The sequence below is a fragment of the Carassius carassius genome, chromosome 4, assembly GCF_963082965.1.
Source record: "Carassius carassius chromosome 4, fCarCar2.1, whole genome shotgun sequence".
Lineage (NCBI taxonomy): Eukaryota > Metazoa > Chordata > Actinopteri > Cypriniformes > Cyprinidae > Carassius > Carassius carassius.
Window position 1 is genome coordinate 29,314,513 of NC_081758.1, and position 25,849 is coordinate 29,340,361.

The 25,849-nt window shown below is 38.9% G+C and overlaps 2 protein-coding genes and 1 pseudogene across 8 annotated transcripts in view; 1 reads left to right on the plus strand and 2 right to left on the minus strand.

Annotated features, from left to right (window-relative positions):
* Positions 1 to 1,160: 1,160 nt before the first annotated feature.
* Positions 1,161 to 21,299, minus strand: LOC132139708 (adenylate kinase 8). 2 transcript variants are annotated; one of them, XM_059548273.1, is made up of 14 exons: positions 21,206 to 21,299; positions 20,699 to 20,844; positions 20,530 to 20,614; positions 20,099 to 20,148; positions 19,674 to 19,784; positions 18,690 to 18,758; positions 14,381 to 14,462; positions 14,145 to 14,216; positions 13,522 to 13,725; positions 10,639 to 10,770; positions 10,195 to 10,284; positions 7,871 to 8,012; positions 1,963 to 2,043; positions 1,161 to 1,852 (listed from the first exon to the last, which is right to left on the minus strand). In XM_059548273.1, the coding sequence occupies exons 2-14, from the start codon at positions 20,780 to 20,782 to the stop codon at positions 1,612 to 1,614; spliced, it is 1,443 nt and encodes a 480-aa protein (XP_059404256.1). In that variant the 5' UTR covers positions 20,783 to 20,844; positions 21,206 to 21,299; the 3' UTR covers positions 1,161 to 1,611. The 2 variants fall into 2 exon arrangements, with proteins under 2 accessions (XP_059404256.1, XP_059404257.1); XM_059548274.1 differs by having other exon boundaries at positions 20,699 to 20,834; positions 21,206 to 21,266.
* Positions 21,300 to 21,626: 327 nt separating this feature from the next.
* On the plus strand, positions 21,627 to 25,086 carry LOC132135473 (sperm acrosome-associated protein 9-like; annotated as a pseudogene).
* A 589-nt stretch (positions 25,087 to 25,675) lies between these two features.
* LOC132139709 (hamartin-like) overlaps positions 25,676 to 25,849 on the minus strand; it is a 15,624-nt gene continuing 15,450 nt past the window's right edge. For all 6 annotated transcript variants that reach the window (XM_059548276.1, XM_059548278.1, XM_059548281.1 and 3 more), the window contains exon 22: positions 25,676 to 25,849. This exon is cut by the window's right edge and continues 1,547 nt beyond it. The gene's annotated coding sequence lies outside the window, so the exon portion shown is untranslated.

The window sequence follows — 25,849 nt, forward strand, 5'->3', positions numbered from 1 at the left end:
GAAAGTCAAACAACAGAGTGGAACAACAGGGTGAGAAAATCATGACAGGGCTTTCATTTTGGGTGAACTATCCTTTTAAGCACCTTTTCTCTGCACATTATATGAAGCTTAAATATGAATTTTTCTAACATTATTACAATCACATTATATTTGTTCTACATAGTACAAATTTGAAATAAAACCTCTGTTGAAAATCATTTTTTGTTCAGACCAGAGGGAGCTCAGGGAATACTTCCTCATTCAGAAGCATTTTTGTAGCCTCCTCTCTTTCTTTGGATATACACAGGACCTTGTGTTTACATATTCAGAGGAGATGCATATTCTGGACCTCATCTGCTCTAATTAAGTCAGTGTGTGCCTGTCATAGCACACTATCTGAGGGGAATTTAAAAATCAGCCTGTTAACATGTTCCTCTAACCAGTGTACTTAACTCCTTCCTCCCAAGTGGGAGTCATCCAGTGACCTCAACGAAAGGAAGAGAGATGGAGTGTGGATTTAATAATCAAAGCTGCATGCACTGGTTTCCTTAGCATGAGACCACTGAAGCGGGACTAATACTCCCCACCACAAAAGGTCTGGCCAGTCTGCTTTTTCTCGCTATGTTAATCAAACATACATCTGTATGTTGAATGACTGCATCGGTTGGGTAATGTAATTTTTCCCATGATGAATTTGGAGTTGTGGCAGTGTTCATTAAAATATTAGAAATATGACCAAGAAAAGATAACCAAAGTCAAATGTATAAGCAATTTATTAAGCTGCCTATCAGACTTATGAAATGTACAAGATGAAATGAAAATTTAAACACAATGGGGAAATCTAAAATTTGAACTAAATTTACTCCACCCAAAATTGGAATGGAAAATGTTTTTTTCATGCCATGCCAAATGTTTATGACATTCTTTCTTTTGTGGAACACAAATGTTGATTGATAGAAAAAAAGTCCAGTCCATCTCTGTAAGTTCATATAATATGAGTGGACGGGACCATCAAAGTTGATGCAAATCACACGAAACAAACACATACAACACCAGCGGATGAATCAATGTCTTCTGAAGCTAAACCATAGGTGTGTAAGAAAAATATTAATATTTTAAACTTTTATATAAGCATTAAACTATAAACCATTGCTTCCAGCCAACTGATATATAAACTAACGCTTGATTTAAATGTAACCACATGAAGTGTGATGTAATCGTGTTCCTCTACTGCAACACTTCTTGCATTAGTTTCACAATGAGTTTATGTCATACTGAAATTTACATCAAGAGTAAACTCATGAACCTGCATTTGACAGTTGTCCATAGTGCCCAGAAGCGATGGTTTATAGTGTAAAAACACCCACACATCATTTCACTTCAGAAGACATCCACAGGTGCCATATTAGTAACTAAAATGTTAATTTTGTGTGGTTTTGAAGTGCCAGCTTTGAGGGGCCCCATTCACTTGCATTATATAGATTCACAGAGATTATTATTTTTCTTAAAATCTCAGCTTCTGTTCCACATGAGAGTCATATACCTGGGATGGCATGAGGGTGAGTAAATGTTGAGAGAAAATGTTTATGGGTGGAGTATCTTCTATAACACTGTTTAGCTCTCAAATGTTTCTCAGTTAGACAGGACTTTAGGTAGTCGACCCACAAGCCTACTCTCCAGTGACTCAAACACTGTGTGTGGGTCCTGGTCAGCATTGATGTATACTGCCTGTAGGTAGAAGGCTTGCAGGTCCGCTGTATGGTTCCAGTACTCCTTAAGCCTCTTTAGCAGTTGTGCCTCTGAGTGCTGTGGGTTAAATCGAAGCCGGGCCTGAACTTCTGGACCAGGGACAGGTTTATATATGTTGTGATACCTGCAGAGTTCAAACGTGAAATTCAGAATGCAGATATGTATTTAGTGGAACCTAAAGGAACGGATTCTTTATACACAAATTTACAGTGTACTAAGCTGAATCTTTCTCACCATTCTCCAGTCACAGGATCCACACCCCTAAGTGTTACCCTCTCAATAGCAATGTCATCAGTTATCTCCAGGAAAAAGACCCTATAGGGGAGAGTGGCAGATATGTGGAAGTCTGTTATGATACTTGTGATCCTCTCAAATCGCTGCTTGGTAAAGATATTAAATGCCAAAAACATAGGGTAACACAAGCGTAATTTAATAAACAATGCAAGACAAAAACAATTAGGCTTGGGAACTGAGGTTAAAGAAAATTCATTAAACAAAAGAAAAGGTGAGTGTGATTAGCGTAGTAAAAAAAAATAATAATAATATAATGTATTTATTAATTGTGAGACCATTCAGATATATGTAGAAAGATACACACCATGTGTTCTGTCAGTGTCATTTAATACAAATGAATTCATGAAATGTTACCAAAAAATGGTAAAGAGTGGTACCCTGTAAAAAGTAATTGTAAGTCTGGGTAAACATACAGTGCAATTCAAAAAATACTTTTATTCCGCAAAGACATTCAATTTATCAAAAGTGTCAGTAAAGACATTTAAAATGTTACAAAAGATTTCCATTAAAAACATATTTTTGGTAAAATAAATGCAGACTTGGTGGGCATAAGAGACTTCTTTCAAAAACATGAAAAATCTTACAGACCCGAAACTTTTTGAACTGTTGTCTACATTTTGCGGAACCAGAATTGTAATAGGAACTGGAACCATTAGGGCAGTCGTGGCCTAATGGTTAGAGAGTCAACTTGTAACCCAAAGGTTGTGGGTTCAAGTCTAGGTACTGGCAAGGATTGCAGGTAGGAATGTACTGTGGTCTCTTCCACCTTCAATAGACTGAGGTGAGACCCTTGAGCAAGGCACCGAAGCCCCAACTGCTCCCTGGGTGCTGCATGGCTGCCCACTGCTCCGTGTGTGTGTTTAGTACTCACTGCTGGACACAATTGGTTACATGTCACTTTAAATTCTTTACAATTCCAACATACAATTGTCAAAATGCCTGCAAAAATCATAACATGCCAAGCGAAAATCATATAAATCCATTATATGAAGACTCCATCTAGCATTCAGAGAGGAATGATCATAAAGCACAAGTATAAGATCTAAATAAATTATGAAGAAAATAATGGAAAGCAGGGATACTCTCCTGGGCCATGAGGGGAATGTTGGTGTCTCTACCCAGGGGTCATTATGCTTTGACATTGTGTAGACACAAAGTGCGCCAAATGGTGTGGTCAGGTTGGGGGTGGGGGGGGTTTACATGCCAGTCTTGTCTATAGAAGACAGGAACCTCACAGCCGCCACATCATCATTTTTAGCAACCTAAACATGTTACGTAGACTGAGATTGTTGTGAGATGTAATTCTGCACTAATCTAGCTATAGATAAAGACCAATAGGAATTGTACATCATGTGGTCTTTTCCACAAGAAGGGGTGAGAAAAGAAAGGAAAATGGGAGAAAGAGATCTAAGTTGGTGCTTTTGATAAAATATTTAAATGTCTTTGTGTTCCTGGCTCTCAGTACCACTGTGAACCAATGGGCCCTTTGAAATGGACAAAGGAGACACTGAGCTTTAACTGACTATTAGTCTGGATTGAAAATGCGGGACATTTGATGTGTTTAAGAGGCATGATAATGTGTGTGTGTAGGTTTAATTATTTCAGAAAAAGGCTTCTCTCAATTTTTAATGAATATTTGTCTTAGAAAAGAAATAATAACTACTCTGCAAAGCTATTAAAATTAATATTTATGCTTCCTCATGAAATATTTATAAATGTGGAGGAGCAAAAGGATGGTGCACTGTGTATGAGGCTGGAGGATGGGAGGTTGGAGGCTTGTGTCTTTCGTCTCCTTCCCCCACTTTTTATGTGTGTGTGGGGGGGGGGGGGTACAAGAGGAATTGATTTACATTAGATGTTTCTTACATGACAGTTTGAGATCCCCTAACAAATGACTTACTAAAACAATACAGATAACAAGAGCCTGACAGTCCTCAGCTGCTACAAATGATCACAAACCGCACAATATCTTGGCATATCGTCATCAGTAGATGCGTGTACATGTGTGCATTTCTGTTCTTCCACTGGTATATGTTATACATTAAGTAGATGGTAACCTTTGACCTGTTTGTTCTTCAGTTTACTCGCTGAGCTGAAGTGAGCCAAGAAGGTCTCGGTCCATCCGATCTCTCTGAGCACTGCCGCTCCTGTCAGCCCCTCTGCCTCCCTTTCTATCTCTCCAAATTAAGAAATGAATGAGGGAAAGATTCTTTACAGGTGGCCACGGCAATGTTTACCACTGATTAAATTGTAATGCTGCCCCTGTTGTATAATTGACAAGCCAATCAGAGGAAGTGTTGCTTGATTTGATGGGGAGCGGACACATGGAATACATTTAAGTAATAGAGAGCAAGAGCACAGTGCAGGTGGAAAGAGAGAAAGACAGAGCAAGGCAGGGACGAGAGCAGGTAATTGGGCCAGACTCTTAGCTTACATGGCTAATTGCTCTTCTTTATCTACCTGTCACAGGTAGCCATGCATATTTCAAAGCTCACAAAGACTCTGATTGTTTGTAAGCATGTCAAGGCTGTAAGAGGCTGATGACTAGCCAAACTGGAGAGTAGTTAAAGACTGGTAAGAGGGGTGGGAGTGAGACCAGTGAAACTGAAGTAGTAAAGCACCATAAAAGTGGTCTATATGACATGTGATTTATATTTCAAGTCTTTTGAAGTCAAACAATAGTTTCATGTAAGAAAACAGACCAAAGAGAATTTGAGAACTGGATCAGTTTGATTTCTGAATGAATCACTGAAACCTGTTCATGAACCAGGGCAGATGGTAAGATTTACAAAAGATAATACATTTCTGTTTCACAAATCTATTACACAGCTTCAGAGATTTTGAAATATAGACCACACGCTGTAAGCACCACTTTTATAATACTTTCACGGTACCTTATTGTCATTTCACATTCATTAAGTGGAAAAGCGCAGCCAGGCTATTCACCTAAAAAGTCATACGAATTATTTTTGAATGATGACAGAATTCTACTTTTGAGAAAGCATCCCTTAAACCAGTGGTTCTCAAACAGAGGGCCTCTACAAAATTCATCAATTGGACTCGAGATGACTTCAAATGACACAAAACAAGCATTAAAATATGCTATATAATTTTAAGCTGATCTGTTTTATGCTAAAACAACAACTTTTAAGTCTAAAGTGTAGATTTAGTCATGTAAATTGGGAATTCAAAATCCTGTTCCAGTAATTCACAAATAACTTCAAATATTGATGCGGTCAATGTGGGGCCTTACACGTTGCTCTGGGGTTCATACTGTACATAACAATAGATAATTCTAGATTTCCTTCTAAATGAAAGTGTCACACATCCACAACTAATTGTGACTGATCAGCTTTTGAAAGAGGATCAGATGATTGCACCATCAGAAACCAGAGCAAAGGCATCTTCAATTATCTGATGAGAGGATTTCATTAGCGCGAATCCTTTTTGCTTTTCTTCCTCTTTCGTCTTTAATGGATCAGGTAACTTCCTTTAGATGACAAAAGAGGGAGCACTAACTGGAGCAGACAGCTACTACTGTGAATCACCTGCCACTACAAAATCTTCAGAAAGGCAAACAGGCCATAGGTTTATTTGAAAAACACAAAGCCAAGTACACTCTCAGAATAAAAGGGAGGGAAAAAAACTGTCACTGGGGCGGTACCTATTCAAACGTCACACCTTTGTACCTGATGGTACCATATTGGTAACTTAACATTACATATTATATTATTATCTAATGTGTGCATGAGTACATAAATTGTACAAAAGTGTACCTTTAAAAAAAAAAGGTACAGTGACATTTTTTTAAGCAAAGCTCTTAAAATAAGACTAACCACTGGGTTTTAATCCACTTAACCATAGAATTAACAACACAAAGTACTACACAAGTACCTTGTCTACACAAGCTAAAGACTTTGGTGCCACACAAACAACATCGTCTTGGCACTTATCGCAGGCAATGACTCTCTGTTAATAGAGCCCTTTCAGGAAATGGGTAAAAGGATCCCTCCAATCTAACCAGTATGCCAACACTGCTGCACTCTGTCCCCTCTCCCTTCTGCCAGTGACACCTATTAAATGCCCATGCCCTGGCACTGCTCCAGGAGGAACTGACTTATTCATCCTCACTAAAGCCTGGTAACTAGAGAGCTGTTAATTAATAAAGCTGTCAGGTACAGCGCCGCCATCAGGCCATCATCGGCCCCTCTGAAACATTATCTCCCCATCGTTTCAGGGCCAGGCTAACCACAGGCCTTCGAATCAATTACACTAATGCTATGCAAATAAGGTCTCCTGCCATTAGCCCAAACAACATGGGCTGTTAATGGAGGAAATAAGGCCTTGCTACACAAAAGTGGTGAGGGAAGCAGACACCATGGCTGCTTGCTAATCTCTGGGATCCAATCTTAATACCAGAGAGCACAAAAGATTGGGTTTATATGGTGAGAAATCATAATGAGTAGCAACAGGTTGAAAAGGAGGCCCTACGGTGATCATGTAGAATTTTTCTAATGTCATTGCACAGATTTGTGCTCCTGCTCTTGTTTCTGTGTCAAAGGAGACAGAATTGGGACACGTTATTTTCACTGATGACCTAACCTCAAAGTGAGCTCTCTGATGAGGGGAAACACACAGAGGACGGGTTGTATAATCTTAGTGGCATCAGATCCTCCAGGGCAACTGAATTAAGTGTAATCTGAGAGGGCAATCTGAGCCCTGCTGTTACACACTCACTATTTAGGATAACGGTAGAGACGCAAATCACAAATAATAACCTGAAAGTTTCATACAGTGCTGTTCATACACTTGTCTTCTGTTTTGTTTTTGTTATCTAAACGCCTACTGTTTGTTACATCTCTGTTTACATCTCTCATGTTTGTCACTGTGAAGGTCCTACAGCTGGTAAATGAATAAGAATCAAGTGGATAGATAATCCATAGGCTGAAATCGATAGAAGACAGAATTGAATGTAAACTCAGGGTTCTCAATGTGTGGCGAACCCCAGCTCTCATATATTTTGCACTTCCTTACTTGCAAATGCACCATGCTTGCATAGATGCATAGTTCCTTGCCCATTGTAACATACACTGATGTCAATACATAAAACATTTAATACGTTTATTCAGCAAGGATGCATTAAATTGATCCAAAGTGTCACAGTAACATTTTTTTATATTGTATACTCAATGTGTCCAAAAAAAAAAAAAACGTGTCTTGGTTTCCACAAAAAATATTAAAATGGTTTTCAGCAGTGTTAAACTGAAGACTGGAGTAATGGCAAATTCAGTTTTGCCATAACAGGAATAAATTACATGTTAAAATATATTAAAAAGTTACTTTAAATTGTAATAATATTTCACAATGGTACTATTTTCAGTAGCGTGTTTAGACATCATGCAAACCATGCAATTGCGTGTGTCTAGGTGCCCAAGCGCAATACGATCTGTGCCGAGGGGAACCCCCTAAAATGCAATTTTGGCCTATTTTTGCTGTTTAATAAATGCAGCATAAGACATTTCAAAAACAAACATTCCCACATGTATTATTAATGAGTTTTTTTTTATATCTTCTTTTGGAACAACATGAGGGTTAGTAAATTATCACAGAACTGGGTAAACTATCCCATATAATCAGATTACGGTGGTGGTGATGGTGGTGTAGATGTTCTAGTTTCAAAGGGAGAAGGGAATGGAAAACAAACTGAGAACCATTGGTACAAATCACTGTGATAATAGTTTAGATCCCTGTACAGTCATATGCTTTCCACCATTATGAAATGGCAATTAACATGATGAGTTTCAACATATACAGCCATCTAAATCAGTTTATTAGGTGTCTAATATACCTGTTTGGTATGAAATTAGACTCTTGGAGTTCTTCTGCCTGCTCCACATCTTGAGGAAAGCCATGGAGCACCCAGCCTCGAGTGGTACAGTCCATCCTGCTCAGTCTCTCAGTAAGGATCCGGAGAACTATACTGGATGGCACTGTACAGATTAAATAATAATATGATATGGTTATTGCTCATTCAGAACTTCTTCCTAATTACATGATAGAAGCACAACAATACAAAGAGTAGAAGAAGATAAATCACATTAAGGCAAACTTCGAAAACCTCAAAAATGTTGAGGATTTGATGCCTGAGAACCAACTTGCTGTGTCCTTTGAATGGCTATAGTCCTATATACTGTAAATATGGTGTACAGAGGGGGTTTACCCCATGAGATGCACACACAAACACACCTGCTTAGCATTTGTTTGAAACACTGTATACGTTCCTCCCTGTAGGACATCAGATCACAGTGTTATAGATCTAACGGTTGTGAGAAAGGCCTTTCATTTGTTTACTTCCTTCCAGGTACTGGAAGAAGTTTTTGAAATACGAAATATGCAAATATAGGATGCAGTTTTAAGGGTTTTGAAGTACTAAATAAACAGTTACCGTAATAGAAGCTGATTCGAAAACACATTGGCACAAGTGGACAGAAACCTAAATTAATGTTTCACTAAAACTGAGGTGCAGGGCATCTAGAGAGCTGGAAAGCACCATTACGAGGATTAAATTAAGGAGATGATCTGAGGAAAACTGTAACAACATCAACTCCATGCTAAGCATCAGTGATCTCATCATCAAGCAGTTTTGTCAAGGACGTGCCTTTTGTTTGTATCTGTATCAAATTAAGGCAGTTGATTCAGATGTGAGGTGATAAATAATTAGCAGACATGGTGATTTTTAAATTCATATGTGCACATTTTGTCTTTTAAAGATATTTCAAGTCCCTCTCAGAGTACAAAAGCAGGCAATGGCTGACTGACAGGCAACATAAGCGAACTGTTTAAGGGGATGATGGCACCTCTTATAACTGACGGAAAGCACAATAGAGGACGGTGGTGCTCGTAATACTGCGGGAAAATTAACGAGAGCGGCAGAGGACAAACAAATAATGAGGGTGAAGAGAAAATAGAACGGCATTCTTTAAAGAAAGCAATCTGGCACCCAGGGGGGTCCCCACAGCTGGTGAAAAATTAAAGTCGACGGTTTCAAACTGTCCAATTTCCACATCAAACAGCCTCTTGCCTATCTCTACAGCCTTGCTTCAAACATCAGGCAGCCTGGAGAGGCTTCCTCTTCTTTCTTTCTTTCCTCTCCTTCTTCACTTCTCCTAAGACTATTTTTTGGTTTGATAATAATCTGGCTTCTCAAATCCCAGAAGCACTGTACTGGTTACACTAGCCACTAGCCAGCTCTCCATCGCCTAATTATACCCCTGTGAGGCCATTAATCAACTTGTAAATTATTTAAGCATGCTCTCTGCCTCAAATCCTCACCATCACAGCAAAAGGGAAAAGAAAGCCAAAGGAGAGAGAGAGAGAGAGAGAGAGAGAGAAGGCACAAAAATCCCCCTCTCCCAGGATACCGCAATGGAATACGAGCTAACAAAACATTTACATAGCATTTCTTATGCACACATTGCTACTTCATCAAACACTCAACATGATTTTATGAACATATGTTGCATGTGACAGATACTGCTAGATACTTAACATGCTCTGACAGATCTGACAATCATATGGGTTGTGCAAGGGTACTCTTCAGAGGTAATAAACCTACTTTGAGTCTACTTTCAAGACTTCTGTATGAGCCATAATTGGATTTATTATGACAATATTCCATGTACTAAAATTAGTATTATTTGGTAGCAAGAAATGTGCATCAAAGTTTTGTGATGTGTAAATATTTCATTATACAAAAACTAATTATCTGTTCATAATCATAATTGTTAGTTATGGTTATCCAAAAAATTTTTAAAAGAGTAACAATATAATTTAATAATAATTTAGAAAGTTATGTTGTTAATGGAAAGTAATGTTGTTTGGACTCCACTTAATATATCATATATATATATATATAGGATTATTATTATAATTATTTAGAATTATATACTGCTAATTATATGACAATCATTTAGAATGCAGTTACCATAAACTAATATCATATATCTGAATATAGGACAACATGTTCACCAATCAGACTATTGTGGCTGTAGGGGGTCCAATTATCTGGTCAAAAGCAGGAAACAGAACTCTGCTGCATACAGACTGGGGTTTCACTTGTTCTGTATGATTGACCCATTTGGCAGTAGGTATAGTGGGAGTGAGGAGGCATACCTTGCTGTTCTGACTCCAGGTAGGGTTTAATTAGCTCCCCCATATGGCTCTCATCAGCTGACACAGCCTTCAGAAGCTCTCCACAACAAACTACAGCGACAGAGAAATAGGAAAAAAAGTTCAAATGAAAATAATAATAAATCAACAACAGTTGACCCTTATGCTGTTATGATTTTTGTGTTATTTTTTAAGCTTGGCAATACCAGATCACTATAAACAGTTGTTGTATGGCAAGAGCTGCATAATGATTCTTCAAAAATGTCTACTTTTGTGTTCCACAGAAAATAAAATAACAACAGTATAGTCATTTGAAATTACATGAGGGTGAGTAAATGATGACAGGATTTTACATTTTGGCTAAACTACCCTTTTAACAATGTTGAACCTTGCAGATGAGAAAGCGTACAGATAAAAAGTGACAGCAGAAGTTTAGGAGGAGCTTACTGTTGACAATGCCGTATTTTTGAGCAATTAGTTTTGCCTGAAGACTCTTTCCGGAACCTGGGGGTCCAAACAGCAGGATTCTGGGAATGTAGGGTGAGGCAGAGTGATGTGGAGTATGGACATAGTTCAACACTGCAATATAAATACAAAATAATCAAATAAATGCAAACATTCATGTGATATGTAACAATATGGTAGTGCAATATGGGTGGCCAAATTTTTTTTCTCATTTTCAGTGAATGAAAGACAACATGTCAGGCAAATAAATGAGATTTTCTATTATTCTATTCTATTAGAATCTATTATCTATTATTCTATATCTATTATTCAAGCTGAAAACTAAATGTAACTATCAGTGCCACTACAAATGCATTAATGATACAGTAACGTTCTAAATTGGAGGCAGCTTTGGCCAAATGGTAAGAAACATGGACTAGTTATAGTAATGGCTGCCCACTGCTCCGGCTGTGTGTTCACGGTTTGTGTGTTCACTGCTGTGTGTGTGCACTTTGGATGGGTTAAATGCAGAGCACGAATTCTGATTATGGGTCACCGTACTTGGCTGAATGTCAAGTCACTTTCACTTTTTTTTTTTTACATTTGGGATTGGTCAGGTTTTTAATTAAATTTTTTCTCTTATGAATGACGAATCTCTTATGCTCATCACTGCTCTATTTATACAGTTACAAATACAGTAATTTTGTGAAATATGATTACAATATTCCGAAGAAAAATGTCTTCCATGTCACATAATTATTCAGAAATAATATGCTGATGTGTGCTCAGGAAGCTCAGCTCAGTTGTGCTGCTTAATATTTTTAATATTAATATATTTATATATAATATATATAAATATTTTTATATTTTTAGGAATTTGTGATGAACATAAAGTTAAAAAGAACAGCATTTATTTCAAATGACCAGTATGCATTACAAAACATGTTTGTGTAACCAAACACAGATTAAATATAATTTTCTCTAACCCTATGGTGATTGTTTACTGCTGTATCATACTTTAATGCAAAACAACACAATGCAGGCACAGACAGAGTCTAATGAATGTTTAACAGAGTAAGATAGATAATAGAGCACATTTGTGAGGCTGGTGATAGCCCATTCACTCAGATCATAAACAGAGATTGCCACTAAACCGAATATAAAGCCACTTGATTAATTAATCATTAGAGTCTTCCTTTCATGTCCATGGGGGCATTTGCTTGTAGTGTGACATCCACGTTGAAGCCATCTGTTTGCAGCTGGGTTTCTCTCACAACAATGCTGTTTGTCTGGAACCTGCACTGAGCTGCCATTCTAATGTGTGATGATTAACAGCAGCTTAATCATAACTAACGAGTCCCTCTCATCCAGCCCTTTATGCTGCAAATTGTTATACAACAGTATGATAAATGCTTAATATGCAAAACATGTTAATGCGCTAAAAGGCTAAGTCAGGGGGAAACTAGCAACGTTACAATCAAACTGCATGCTGAATTAGCGCTAATCGAGATTTAAGATGACAGTTATTGCTGTTTGTACCTCAGTATGGGTTTATGGCAGAGTTTATCTCAAATATTTATTTAATGTCCTCCATTTAAATGTATGAAGAAAATCAGGTGCAGTTAAATCAAGATTAAAGCATAATGGCACACTGTCCAAAATCTACAATTTACAAATCAAGCCCACAGCGCAAAACTATTAGGCCGGAGGGTTGCTTCCTTGATAGATACTCAATGGACCATTTTGGATTTAATACTTATGTGCCATGAGACTAAATAAGGCTTTAATTCGCCCCAGATAAGCCTAACTTCTATGAGAAAGCGAGAGAGAAAAAAAAAAGTCCAAAACTGAATTTGAATTCCTCCCAGCTCATGTTTATGTAGCTTGAGCTGGCAAAATATTGTGAAAGTGATAGACAGACATTGGTTTATAACAAATCTCTCTTAAAGTGCTGCCCTTAATATTGAAAGACTGGCTATAAAATCCATACATACTCATTTGTATGATAAATATGCATCTTTGTTATTAAAAAACTGTGGTATGAATTTCACAAAATGCTGTGAACCTGCCCAAATGCTACAGTCAAAGTGATGTATGCAAAGAGTGGTTTAAATATTCCCTGCCTAGCTCTACCTCATAACTAAAGGAAGGGAAGTGACAAAATTATTTTGTCAAGTTGAGCGATATAATATTTAGACAGGTTGTATTCAGATGGTTTTAATGTAATTGGCGAGGACCGCTTATCCCTGCCCAGGTTCTCATGGGATAGTCTGTGCCTGCAGAGCTGCCGGAGGCAACCTCCTCAACTGGCAGACTGCTTGACAAGCTGGTCAATCACTGCCTCTGAATGCAGCCGCTGCGCTACTGACCTCCGACCAATAGGGGCGGTAGATCTTGGTTCATCACAGTAGGTGAAATTAGTAGAAATGTTTAAAAAGCTCTAAATTTAACTCAGTGACCTACCTAAGCCTAATCTGCAGACATTTTTAAAGATACAGTCTATATTTTGAATTCAAACGATTTGATTAAATTAGCAACCAATGGAAAATACCACATAATATCAATTTCTTGCATCAAAGTTATTGATAACCAATAGTTTGACAAGAAGATTTAAAGGGATAGCCAAAATGCTGCCAAAAATAAAAATTCTGTCACCATTTACTTACCTATATATATCATTCCAAACCTGTATGACTTTCTTTAGAACATAAAAGAAAATAATTTGAGTAAAGTCTTTAAAACATCATCTTTTGTGTTCTGCAGATAAAAGTCATACAGTTCTGCAACAACAAAATGATGACAGATTTTTCACTTTTTGGGAGAAGTATCCCTTTAATGCAGATGGATGGCCCTGGTACCAGACCAGGTAAAGGTGGTGAGGTTTACCCTGTGAGAAGACGTCTACATAGGGCTGGTCAGCATTGATGGTCTTCAGGCAGCTGTGGTATGTGCGCTTCAGAGCATGAGCTTCTGTGTGGAACTTCTGCAGCTTTTTGGCTATAAGAGCAGCTGGCATCAGTGTACTGGGTGTTTCTAAACGCTGCACAACCTCTTCACTTTCAGGCCACATGAAGGTGATGTGATATACATCTGAAACATGGAAAGGAAACGTGTGGGTAAGTTCACATTTTATACACCAGGGTATGTGATGTACTGAGTTGGAAATATTCCAAAAATACAAATATACAAAAAACGTTATCATAGCATTTATTTTGACAGTGCATGTCCTAAAAAAGATCATACATAAACAAAAGGGAAAATGGCAATTATGGGAAAATAGTGCATTCGCACATCACAAATCTGCAGGGAGCTCTGGCTTTTGTTCATTACAGCTGGGCTTTCTGAAACCCTGAGGACACACTGGGCCCGTTTGGGATTCGGCAAACAGGTTGAGTGCTGTCAGGGTCCACAGATAATGAAAATCATTCTAACAAGGGTGCGTGTTGGCTACCTGTCTCCCAGTCCCACTCTCTGAACTAAGAAAAGAGTAATGATCATACAGACATTACCTCCTGTGACAGGGTCTATCCTCTGGCCCGAGCTCCTTTCAATCAGGACGACATCAGGAGCTTCCAGCATCACTGTGAGGAAAGAGTTAAAAGAAAGCGCTAGAGTTTGACACATCCTCAAGGGAGTGTTAGCGAGTCCGAGAGGGATATTCAGCCGATCTTATTATCGAGTCCTGATTCAAACCTCTTGTTTTTCAGTTGGGAACAACAATGTGTTTGGACAACATGCCACTAACCAACATGATCTGGAGTGATGCCTGCTTCTTGTAGATATAGTGCCTCTTCTTGAGTCTTGGGAATGGCTTCCAAAACCCATCCCTGGAAATACAATGTATATAATGCACATACTTCTCTTGAGAAGGAACAAATAATCTGCTGTAAACAATAATCTAACTCTGCTGGTGATACAAACGATGCTGACACCTTCTGCTATTAACACAGCTGAAACCTTGCATTTTGTCATAAACACACACACACACACACACGATTTTTCTGTTACATTTCTATAAATGCACTCGCTTTTCCCCATGGTCAGATACTGTGCTTAAATTGTTGTTTGAAATTGTTTTCATATAGGCAAAACAATATTCTTCCAGGAAAAATACTTTAAAATAAAAACAATAATAGGCTTTGGGTGAATCATTTTATATGAATAATTCATATAAATTTGTGCCCTGAACCAGTCTAAATAATGAATGTATAAATTGTTGTATGAATAAGGAGTAAAACTGGCCCATATGGGGTCTCATGCAGGGAGGTAAATGGAGGGTTAAATCCATAAAAACCTCGAAAATGTACTTAATTCTCCAGCTCCTCTCCACACTTCTCACTTAGCAATAAAAATAACATAAGAAGAAAGAAAACCGCATGCATATCATTCATTAGCAACAAATCCATAAAAGAAATCCTCCTCTCTAATAGTCTCCTAAATCCCAAGGCTTGCTGTGCAATGGTGCGGTAAAATAAAGAACAGTCAAAGAACCATCTCCCAAAAGTGCTTGTTAGGGGCCAACTTATTACTGCAGCGAATAATCTTAAAATAAATAAATATATGCAACAAACATTTATAGATCTAAGTATTATCAGAGGAGCTGTGGGTTTTTGCTGCTGAGTTTCGAGTGTCTGTTTGATATCAGTCTTTGTTTTTTTAAGCTTTGATCTTTATTGCTTCACCTGATCTCAGTGCGCAAGTTTCCTCCCACTTACTGTCCCATTAAGCATTTGATTGCCTCTGTGGCTGGGAAGCCCATGAGCAGGGTCTGACTCACAGATTGCCTGAAAGGCCTCTAGCCTACACAATCTAATGGCATGAATATAGAAAAATACAGCGTAGATGTTGAGCAAACTACAGCCTGTTGAAGAACATATGTCAGTACACTCTTAAAAATAAAGGTTCTTTATTGACATCTATAGTTCCTTAACAGTGGAGAAACGTTCTTCACATTTTTTACATTTTTCTTCACACTAAGAAAAAAATCAAGTTCTTTACAAACTGTTCGAGGTTCTTTTTGGAACCAAAAATGGTTCTTTAAGATCACTATTAAAACCCCCTCTTGGAACATTTATTGTTAAGAATGCAGTGAGGTGTCTTTAGTTTATTGGTGTGCAGCATTTTTAGAAGAGCATAGTGCAATCATATTTATCACAGAACACACAGACATCAGGTGAGGAGCAGATTATATAGAAATATTGCAACTGTAATCATTCAGAGGTTTGACAAGAAGACTGAGTTCAAACCTGCTTCAGTCAAACTTCCGCACACACATACACACTCACTGCACACATTAACTCCAGCGCACACATACATCTGAACATAGAGCCCCACTGCGACTTGTTTCATTCCATTTCATCCTCACATCAAAAGAGGCTGTGGTGCTGTAGCAGTGGGCTCAGACAGAGACCCCAGGACTGAAACATCTGCAGTGAGGCCAGCTATCACAGGAGGGACATGCGTGGAGCAGATGTCACCAGCCAGCCCAACAGCAGGCAAGGCAGGAGAGCAGAGCAGAAGCGGCTCACAGACCCCAACACACAGCCCCCCCCAACACAATGGACTGACAATAAGACAGCATGACCGGCTACAAAACACTCCACTTGACTTTTACAGCTAGATCTCAATTAGTTGTTCACTTAGCTTAGTTAATTTCTTTATTTTTGCTCTTTTTTAAATATAAACACACACAAAGTGAAGTAACTTGATATGTTGTCTTAAATGCAGTGTTCACTCAAGTCAAGTGAAAAACAGCAAGCATTTATTTATTTTTAAGTTAATTTATATACACTATCATTCAAAAGTTTAAGGTCAGTAATTCTTAAAAACATTTTTAACCTTATATTCAGCAAGAATGCATGTAACAGTAATGATTATACATACAGTATATATTACTATAATGTTACAAAAGATTTCTATTGCAGATAAATGCTGTTCTTTTCGACGTTCAATTCATAAAAGAATCCTGAAAAAAGGTATTTTGCTTTCACAACAATATTAGGGAACAAAACTGTTTTAAACTTTAATATTAAAAATGATAATAATGATAATTTTTCTTGAGCACTAAATCGGCATATTAGAATGATTTCTGAAGGATCACGAGACACTGAAGGATTGAAAGTGAAAGTAGGTTGAAAATGCAGCTTAGCCAACACAGGAATAAATTACATTTTAAAATATAAATATATATATATATATATATATATATATATATATATATATATATATATATAAAAATATATATATATATATATATGTATATATATATATATATATATATATATATATATATATATATATATATATATATATATATATATATATATATATATATATTTTTTATTTATTTTTTTTTTTTTTTGTAATAATATTTCACAATATTACTGTTTTTATTGCATTTTTGTTCAGATAAATGCAGCCTTGGTGAGCATAAGAGACATGTTTCAAAAATATATTTGAAAAATCTTACTGACCCCAAACTTTTGAAAAGTAGTGTATGATTGTCTTTAGCTGTTCAACTAAATCATATTTTTATTATATATGTCTGTAACATGTCTGTAAATCATTATCCACATTGTGTGTTCTCAAAAAGTTTCAATATCATTTCAGCTTTCCTTTAGATTCCTCTTTTCTCCCTCAAAATAGAATTACAGACATTCAAACTGCATAACTTTATTTGGAAGCCTCATTAGGGATCCGGATGACTGTGACATGCGCCCCATGATCGTTCCTTCTTTCCTTCCTTCCTTTACTTTAGGGTCCATTTTTTTTCCAGGACTGAAAGGCACTCATTAAATTGACATTTTACTTTAAATCACTATTCATTACCTATGCTCCCTCGCTTCATTTTCCACAAGAGTACAAGTCTAAAGTTTTACAAACAGTAGCCTCATGAGAGAAAGAGAGAGTGAGGGAGAAAGAATTAAGACAGCTTGAGAAGCAGTGACAGGCGGAGATGAACTAGATGACCTAGATTAGGCATGATTAACATTCATTGTTGCTTAATTTGGAAAAACAGGTAGACAAGCAAACACACACACACGTAGGCATCAGTGGCAGAGCAATTAAGCTTAGCTGTCTAGGCTCCAGCGGTGATGTGACATGTCAATCATTCCATTCTTTGGCCCATTTAAATGTGTGCGAAGCAAGAGACCATGAGATGAAGGCTCCTCATGGTGAGCCAGAGATGCTTTGTCAGATGTCTAAATCTACAGAGGAAAACCTCTACCTTAATCCTCTGGTCATATGCAGATCAGTCGGGAAGGGAAATAATTAAATAACCTGATAAATACTATCAGACAGTTTGCCTGAAGGGATAAACATCCATTACTAGATTCAAAGCAGTCGCTAATCACAAACTACTGAGATTAAAAGGTGAAAGTTAAAGGATGCCAAGGCGAAAAAAAGTTTTGTGATGGGATTCTTGGCTGAGAAAAGCCATTTGCGGAGTTTAGTGAGGAATAAAAGGAGACGCTGTTTGGATTCGGACGATTTACATATTCCTCCATGAGGCCACACAGAAGAAACTGACACTTCAGAGAAAGACACGATCAGGGAGACCGTGATTGATTGTGTGATTTGATGGAGAGATGAAAGGAGGAATCAAAAGGGTGTGAGATCTGAGAGTGTGCACGAACGGACACCTCAGCAGTGAGGCTCTTATGTGGCATTAGTACTGAGATCACATGTAACTGGCAGCCGGTGAGGGGCCTGCTGCTGATGAAAGGTTTTCTCCAAGAACTCTCACCGGCAGTCTTGCATTCCCTGAGACCCCTCCCAGCAGTCCTCAAGGGAGGCGGAGAAACACACGTCTAATTTATCATTGAAGGTTGAGTGTAAATAAAGAAAAAATACGACAAATTATTTGGGCATCACACTTGTAAAAATATACGCAGTTCAAAACGCGGAGGTTACATGCAAGATCAGGATGAAATTATGTGTCTCTCGCTTTCTTTTTTTAACTTTTTAGACAAGTTGAGTAAACTGCTCAGTGTTCATTTTTCTAAATGAATTACATAAGAAAAGAAAAGTACATTTGAAAAACAAGTCCTTACCCGTCGAATACAGTCTGGTTTTGATAGGCGTTGCTGAATCAGCTGGCTCCAGAGGTCTTTGGGAATCTTCTATCAGACCAACATTAACAAACATTTGAGATGGCTTTGCACCGATGGCCGACCAGTCAAATATAAAAACAGACTACAGACTCTACAGACTCCTGTCATTTGTATGTTGATCAGACCAACACTGCATAGTAACATTAAATCACAGAGATTAAATGTTTTAATCAAATGTAATAATTAATACTAACTGACTTCAAGTCAAACCCTTTTACCTAACCTAACCTAATAGTTTAATAGAAATATAAAGCAACTGACTATTGTTATTTGTTTACTTCTAACATTAAACCTACCTGAGATATATCTGTTCTATGGTAAACAACTGTCCAACAAAACAATCCAATTATTATTAAACAAATACATTCAAAAAGGCGGTTGAATCTCTAATTATTTATGACATCCTCTGCTGCTTTCATCTCACTCTCCTTTTGTGAATTTCGTGAAAATGATAATAATTGGAATCTTTTGGATCGTTCCATTTTAAATTGAAGGCCATGGCGTGTTTAAGTGAGAGGATAATTAGAATAATTAAACCATTGGGAGGCACTTTTCTTAAGCACATCTCTCTCTCTTTTCTAATTTTATTCAACTCTCCTGATTTATCGACTAACTAGCCTGCATTGCCTTTGCATGATCAGACTTCAGACAAAATCAGTTCTGTGTCTTTACAATACCACAGAGACAAAAGTGTAGCGAACGCTGACAACATTACCTTTCCTACTTGTACATTTAAAATGAATATCATGATCAAGGCACTCCAGACTAATTTTCCTTGAAGATACATTGTAATTAAGTAGTAACATGTTGTAACACACAAGCTTACAAGCAGATTCCCTAAAAGGCAAATATAGTCATAACAATCTATGGTAAACGGTATAGAAGTACATGTATTTTCAAGAGATTGATAAAGAGAAAGCCCACCTGTTTTTTGTCTTTGTACTGCCGTGCAGCTCTGCTTAGGTCACTGTCATCCTTTAAGATATCACTAAAAGTTACGTGACTAGCCTGTGTGTGCTCACACAACTTCTTAGCCTGCGACAAGACAAAAGAGGACGATCTGAAGCAACATATAAAATGACAAAAATGAAAATACTCTGAACAAGTAAAGCTGTACAGATGATAGTAATGGGATCTCTGAGGCCTGACGCTGTCACTATGATGAATACATGATTGAAATGTAACTTTTGACAAGTTCACAAAGACACAAAGAGTTATTTACAGGAAGCACAACACTAACAATGCTGGAAGATGCTTTAAACATGAAAAATATACACTAATTGTAATAAAGTTTAAATGGCAGAAATTAAATGAGCTACTCAATTTGGGACTTAAAATAATGCACTTACTATGGTTGTTTTCCCGGACGCTGGAGGACCCAGTAATATGATTCTTGGCACTGGAATAAATATGTTTGTTAAAATAATTCCCCAACACATTACTGAGGCAAGGCAACATTATAGTTACTTAAATCTAGTAATGTATTTCTAGTTGATATCAAAACGCTGGCAGTTAGTGTCATTCTATAATAATGTTAAACTGCCTTTTCATCTGAACAATGTTAAATAAGTTGGATATTTACAGCTTCACGTTACGCTTCTAATTTGATATTATGTACGACTGCGCCATCTTGTGGTAAAGAATGAAATTCATTCATTTAATGAATTGTTATAAGAATGTATTACCTTTATGAAGGTAATTTCGAAAATAAACAAAACCTGTAAATATTTATCAGTAGTGCAAATACAGAAATAAATAATAATAATTAAAAAAAACTTACCATCAAAACGGTCCCTTTTTAGGAAGTTAATCAGGTATTGAATGGGGTCCTCTGGTTTGTCCACCATCACATTTCTCACTAGTGTCTGCAAATGTATAATTTATTTGATCAAGATTCCCTTAGAAACCATCACAAACTTACTAAACATTGTCTAATAAAATGTATATACCTGGACCAGGTGAAATAAGTCATGTTTCTCTGCATAAATGGCCATCTGAGGAGGGATTCTGAGGGGCCTCACAGTCGCATCCATCACTGCAGTAACGTACACCACTCGACACAGAGCTCACTAAAGACTTGGAAATCTGCAAATAACTGTGAAAATTTAAATTATTTCACAAAAAGAGAACTTCAAATCAATAAAACGCATAAAATTGTATTTTATGAGGCTAAACGTGTCCAAAGCGGGAAAAGACTCTTGAACTTATGTAAACTGAGGGCGGAGGTTTTAGTCAGTAACGTACCAAAAAGTATTACCAGTTAACAAACTAGGTTTTCGGACTGTCCCTTTAAACAGAACAAATGACGAAACTTTACATTGGTTTTCAGATGGAGCATTGGCTTGCCAACTGAAAGCCGTCTAACGTTACTCTTTGGGAAAATTTAAGGAATGTAACTAAAACCCTGTGGTTAAGTTACTTGATTAAAAAGGAGATTCAAAAAGAAGACATTATACCTTGGCTTGAAACGTCGTTGTTGTTGCTAGTTTGCTGTGCGCATGGGTTTGTTACTGTTTGTTGCCATTGGTAACTTGCTCAGCCAATGCGTATGTATCTATGAGCCAATCATCACCACCAGAGGGAGCACGAGTGACATACACTTGTTGCTAAGCAACGCAAATTCAATGCAACAGAAACAGTAGACGGCAACTGTGCAGAAATTTTATATAAAGTTATAATACATGTGAATATGCCATTTATTATCACGAATATTATTTACTTTACCAAATCGCTCATCTTCTCCCTTATTAATACTATTTTTTTTAAGTCCAAACGTACTTCTATAAGTTTTTTTCATATCTTTTTATCATCCCTCCAAACAGTGCAGTTCTCATTATGCATTTCTGTATCTATTTTAAACAGGTCAATTATATTGAGATGAATGACGTCAGAGAGCAGCTACTTTTTATTGAGCAGAAGTATAAACGTTTCATACAAGAGTTTATATTTATAACGGCTCTTGAGCGCGCGAAGGCCAAAACCGAGCCTGTCCCCACCATGACCCAGGTGATGATTTATTCACAGTTTCCAAAGTAATTACACTTTACACCGTGTTACAGTGAAAGATTCTTGTAGTTTCTTAAAATTACACAATCGTTCAGTGTCACATGGAAATCACTCAGCATTATATCTTATTAATGTACATTTACATTTATTCATTTATCAGACGCTTTTATCCAAAGCGACTTACAGATGAGGACAGTGGAAGCAATCAAAAACAACAAAAAGAGCAATGATATATAAGTGCTATAACAAGTCTCAGTTAGGTTAACACAGTAAACGTAGCATGGGATTTTAAATAATATAATAATAATAATAAATGTAGAAAACAGATGTGCTGCATAATAATAAGATTAGCATTTATTTGAAATATTTTTTTTATATCGGTCTTAAATTTACATTTTGATCAATTAAATGCAACCTTGCTAAATACAACTATCAATAATAATAAAAACTTTAAAACAGTAGCGCATTTGTATTTATAATCCGTTCCACGTGATATAATTTGCTTGGTGCACTAAATGCATACTTACGTAATACTACTGACTGTAACATAATGATCTCAAGTTTGACCTTATTAGTCAATGATGTTTCTCTATCGGTCCAAAACTACTTGAATCACCACTGCAGCAATTCCAGTAAGATGCATCTTCTTGCTCTTTTTGGAAATAATTTCTGATCTTGAAGGTGTTTTAAAACATCTGGAATCTTCACTGTCTGGCAGAAGCACTTCCAGTGAGGGCCTGAATACTTGCAGGGAGCTCCTCAGCCCCAACAGCAACATCAGTCAGCTGAGGGCACAGTTAAGTGATGGGAAAATCACACCATCCATCCATCCATCTTCTACCGCTTATCCGGGGCCGGGTCGCGGGGGCAGCAGTCTAAGCAGAGAACCCCAGACTTCCCTCTCCCTAGACACTTCCTCCAGCTCTTCTGGGGGGACACCGAGGCGTTCCCAGGCCAGCCGGGAGACATAGTCTCTCCAGCGTGTCCTAGGTCTCCCCCGGGGTCTCCCCCCAGTGGGATGTGCCCGGAACACCTTCCCGGGAAGGCGTCCAGGAGGCATCCGGAACAGATGCCCGAGCCACCTCAGCTGACCCCTCTCGATGTGGAGGAGCAGCGGCTCTACTCTGAGCTCCTCCCGGGTGACTGAGCTTCTCACCCTATCTCTAAGGGATCGCCCAGCCACCCTGCGGAGAAAGCACATTTCGGCCGCCTGTATCCGGGATCTTGTCCTTTCGGTCATGACCCAAAACTCATGACCATAGGTGAGAGTAGGAACGTAGATTGACCGGTAAATCGAGAGCTTCGCCTTGCGGCTCAGCTCTTTCTTCACCACGACAGACCGGTACATCGACCGCATTACTGCAGAAGCTGCACCGATCCGTCTGTCAATCTCCCGTTCCATCCTTCCCTCACTCGTGAACAAGACCCCAAGATACTTAAACTCCTCCACTTGAGGCAGGAACTCTCCACCAACCTGAAGTGGGCAAGCCACCCTTTTCCGACTGAGGACCATGGCCTCGGATTTGGAGGTGCTGATTCTCATCCCAGCCGCTTCACACTCGGCTGCAAACCGTCCCAGTGCATGCTGAAGGTCCTGGCCTGATGAGGCCAACACGACAACATCATCCGCAAAGAGCAGAGACGAAATCGTGTTGTCACCAAACCTGACCCCCTCCGGCCCCTGGCTGCGCCTAGAAATTCTGTCCATAAAAATCATGAACAGAACCGGCGACAAAGGGCAGCCCTGCCGGAGTCCAACACGCACCGGGAACAAGTCTGACTTACAGCTGGCAATACGAACCAAGCTCCTGCTCCGTTCGTACAGGGACCGGATAGCCCTTAGCAAAGGGCCCCGGACCCCATACTCCCGGAGAACCCTCCACAGGCCGCCGCGAGGGACACAGTCGAATGCCTTCTCCAAATCCACAAAGCACATGTGGACTGGTTGGGCATACTCCCATGAACCCTCCAGCACCCTGTAGAGGGTATAGAGCTGGTCCAGTGTTCCACGGCCTGGACGAAAACCACACTGTTCCTCTTGAATCCGAGGTTCTACTATCGGCCGGATTCTCCTCTCCAGTACCCTGGCATAGACTTTCCCAGGGAGGCTGAGAAGTGTGATCCCCCTGTAGTTGGAACACACCCTCCGGTCCCCCTTCTTAAAAAGAGGGACCACCACCCCGGTCTGCCATCCCAGAGGCACCGTCCCCGACTGCCACGCGATGCTGCAGAGGCGTGTCAGCCAAGACAGCCCCACAACATCCAGAGACTTGAGGTACTCAGGGCGGATCTCATCCACCCCCGGTGCCTTGCCACCGAGGAGTTTCTTGACTACCTCGGTGACTTCAGCTTGGGTTATGGACGAGTCCACATCTGAGCCCTCAGCCTCTGCTTCCTCAATGGAAGACGTGACACCGGGATTGAGGAGATCCTCGAAGTATTCCTTCCACCGTCCAACGACATCCCCAGTTGAGGTCAACAGCTCCCCACCTCTACTGTAAACAGCGTTGGTAGGGCACTGCTTCCCTCTCCTGAGGCGCCGGACGGTTTGCCAGAATCTCTTCGAGGCTGACCGATAGTCCTTCTCCATGGCCTCACCGAACTCCTCCCAGGCCCGAGTTTTTGCCTCCACAACCACCCGGGTTGTAGTCCGCTTGGCCTGCCGGTACCTGTCAGCTGCCTCTGGAGTCCCACAAGCCAACCAGGCCCGATAGGACTCCTTCTTCAGCTTGACGGCATCCCTTACTTCCGGTGTCCACCACCGGGTTCGGGGATTGCCGCCTCGACAGGCACCGGAAACCTTACGGCCACAGCTCCGAGCGGCCGCTTCGACAATGGAGGTGGAGAACATGGTCCACTCGGACTCAATATCTCCAGCCTCCCTCGGGATCCGGTCGAAGCTCTGCCGGAGGTGGGAGTTGAAGATCTCTCTGACAGGAGACTCGGCCAAACGTTCCCAGCAGACCCTCACAGTACGGAAAATCACACTAATTATTAAAATGTATATTTAAATTATCCAGCATATGGATGATATTGTTTATTTTGTTTATTGATTGAAATCACATGGTAATGAATCTCAATACACAGAATAGCCACAATATTACCATTGATTACTTAAGATTTTTTCCCTCTACTTCACAGCTTCCCACACAATGAGATAAACCAGCTGAGCTGTGATGAAGCAAGACATTTCTATGGTGGGATTGTGAGTGTGATTCCACTGGCTCTAGACCTCCTCACCATCTACAGCAGAGGAGGTGCTCGACGCGTCACTCCAACAGCTACAGAAACAGCTTAACAAACGGTTACAAAAAAACAGAGATTGTTGTAAAGCTATATAAAGAGACCAGTAAAAACCTGAGTAGATATAATAAAGGCACAGGAGGCTGGCATGGCATGAACCAGGAAATTCAAGGAGATTAAATGAATGACTATAACAAAAATATGCAAAACATATATTTTATTGTTTTTGTTGTTGACCACAGCAAGTAGGAGAGCACAAATCTGTTTTCTCAAATTGAAAATAGAGTCCCTGGTTACCTGCTACACCCGTCAAGGTCTGATTGTACCATAGTTCAGATAACTTTCAACAAATGACTTCAGGTGATGGACAGGCTTCCTACTTTTTTTAAATAAGGCATTTCGTGAAATAACTAAATGTTTGAGAGGGGTTTCGGTATGAAAAGAGAATGTAAAGTCTGAGTGACCGTTACACAAAGCACAAGCTGTAAGATCACACGCGTGGTGAACTGTCATAAGATCAGTCTGAACAGAAAGAAAAAACAGCAGTGATTTCCATTGATTTCAATTCTCATTGTAAACTGAAGCCAGCATTTTATTTTCTTTGCAACAGTACTTCACATATTCCAACTATATTCCGCCCTGAAAACAAAGCCCGGGGCAAGTTTTTTTTTAGAAAGAGAAGTATTATTGCTTTGCTAAGGTTCAGCAATCTTAAGAAGGTCTGAATTAAAAAAAGAAGTTCTTTTACTTCAGCCAGCTGCAGCCCATTATATGAAGCCTTTTCTTTGCAGATGACAGTCTGACCTGTGTAAGACAGAAATGAAAGAGCCTAATAGAGGAACATTAGCCTT

Bases quoted from the DNA above. Each gene is read 5' to 3' on its own strand.
- LOC132139708 (XM_059548273.1), bottom strand. From the start codon at position 20,782: ATGGATGCGACTGTGAGGCCCCTCAGAATCCCTCCTCAGATGGCCATT. The intron at 18,759-19,673 runs GTGGGCTTTCTC...TTGGTCTGATAG, and splicing joins AGTACAAAGACAAAAAACAG to AAGATTCCCAAAGACCTCTG. The intron at 14,463-18,689 runs GTAAGGACTTGT...TTGTATTTCCAG, and splicing joins AACCAGACTGTATTCGACGG to GGATGGGTTTTGGAAGCCAT.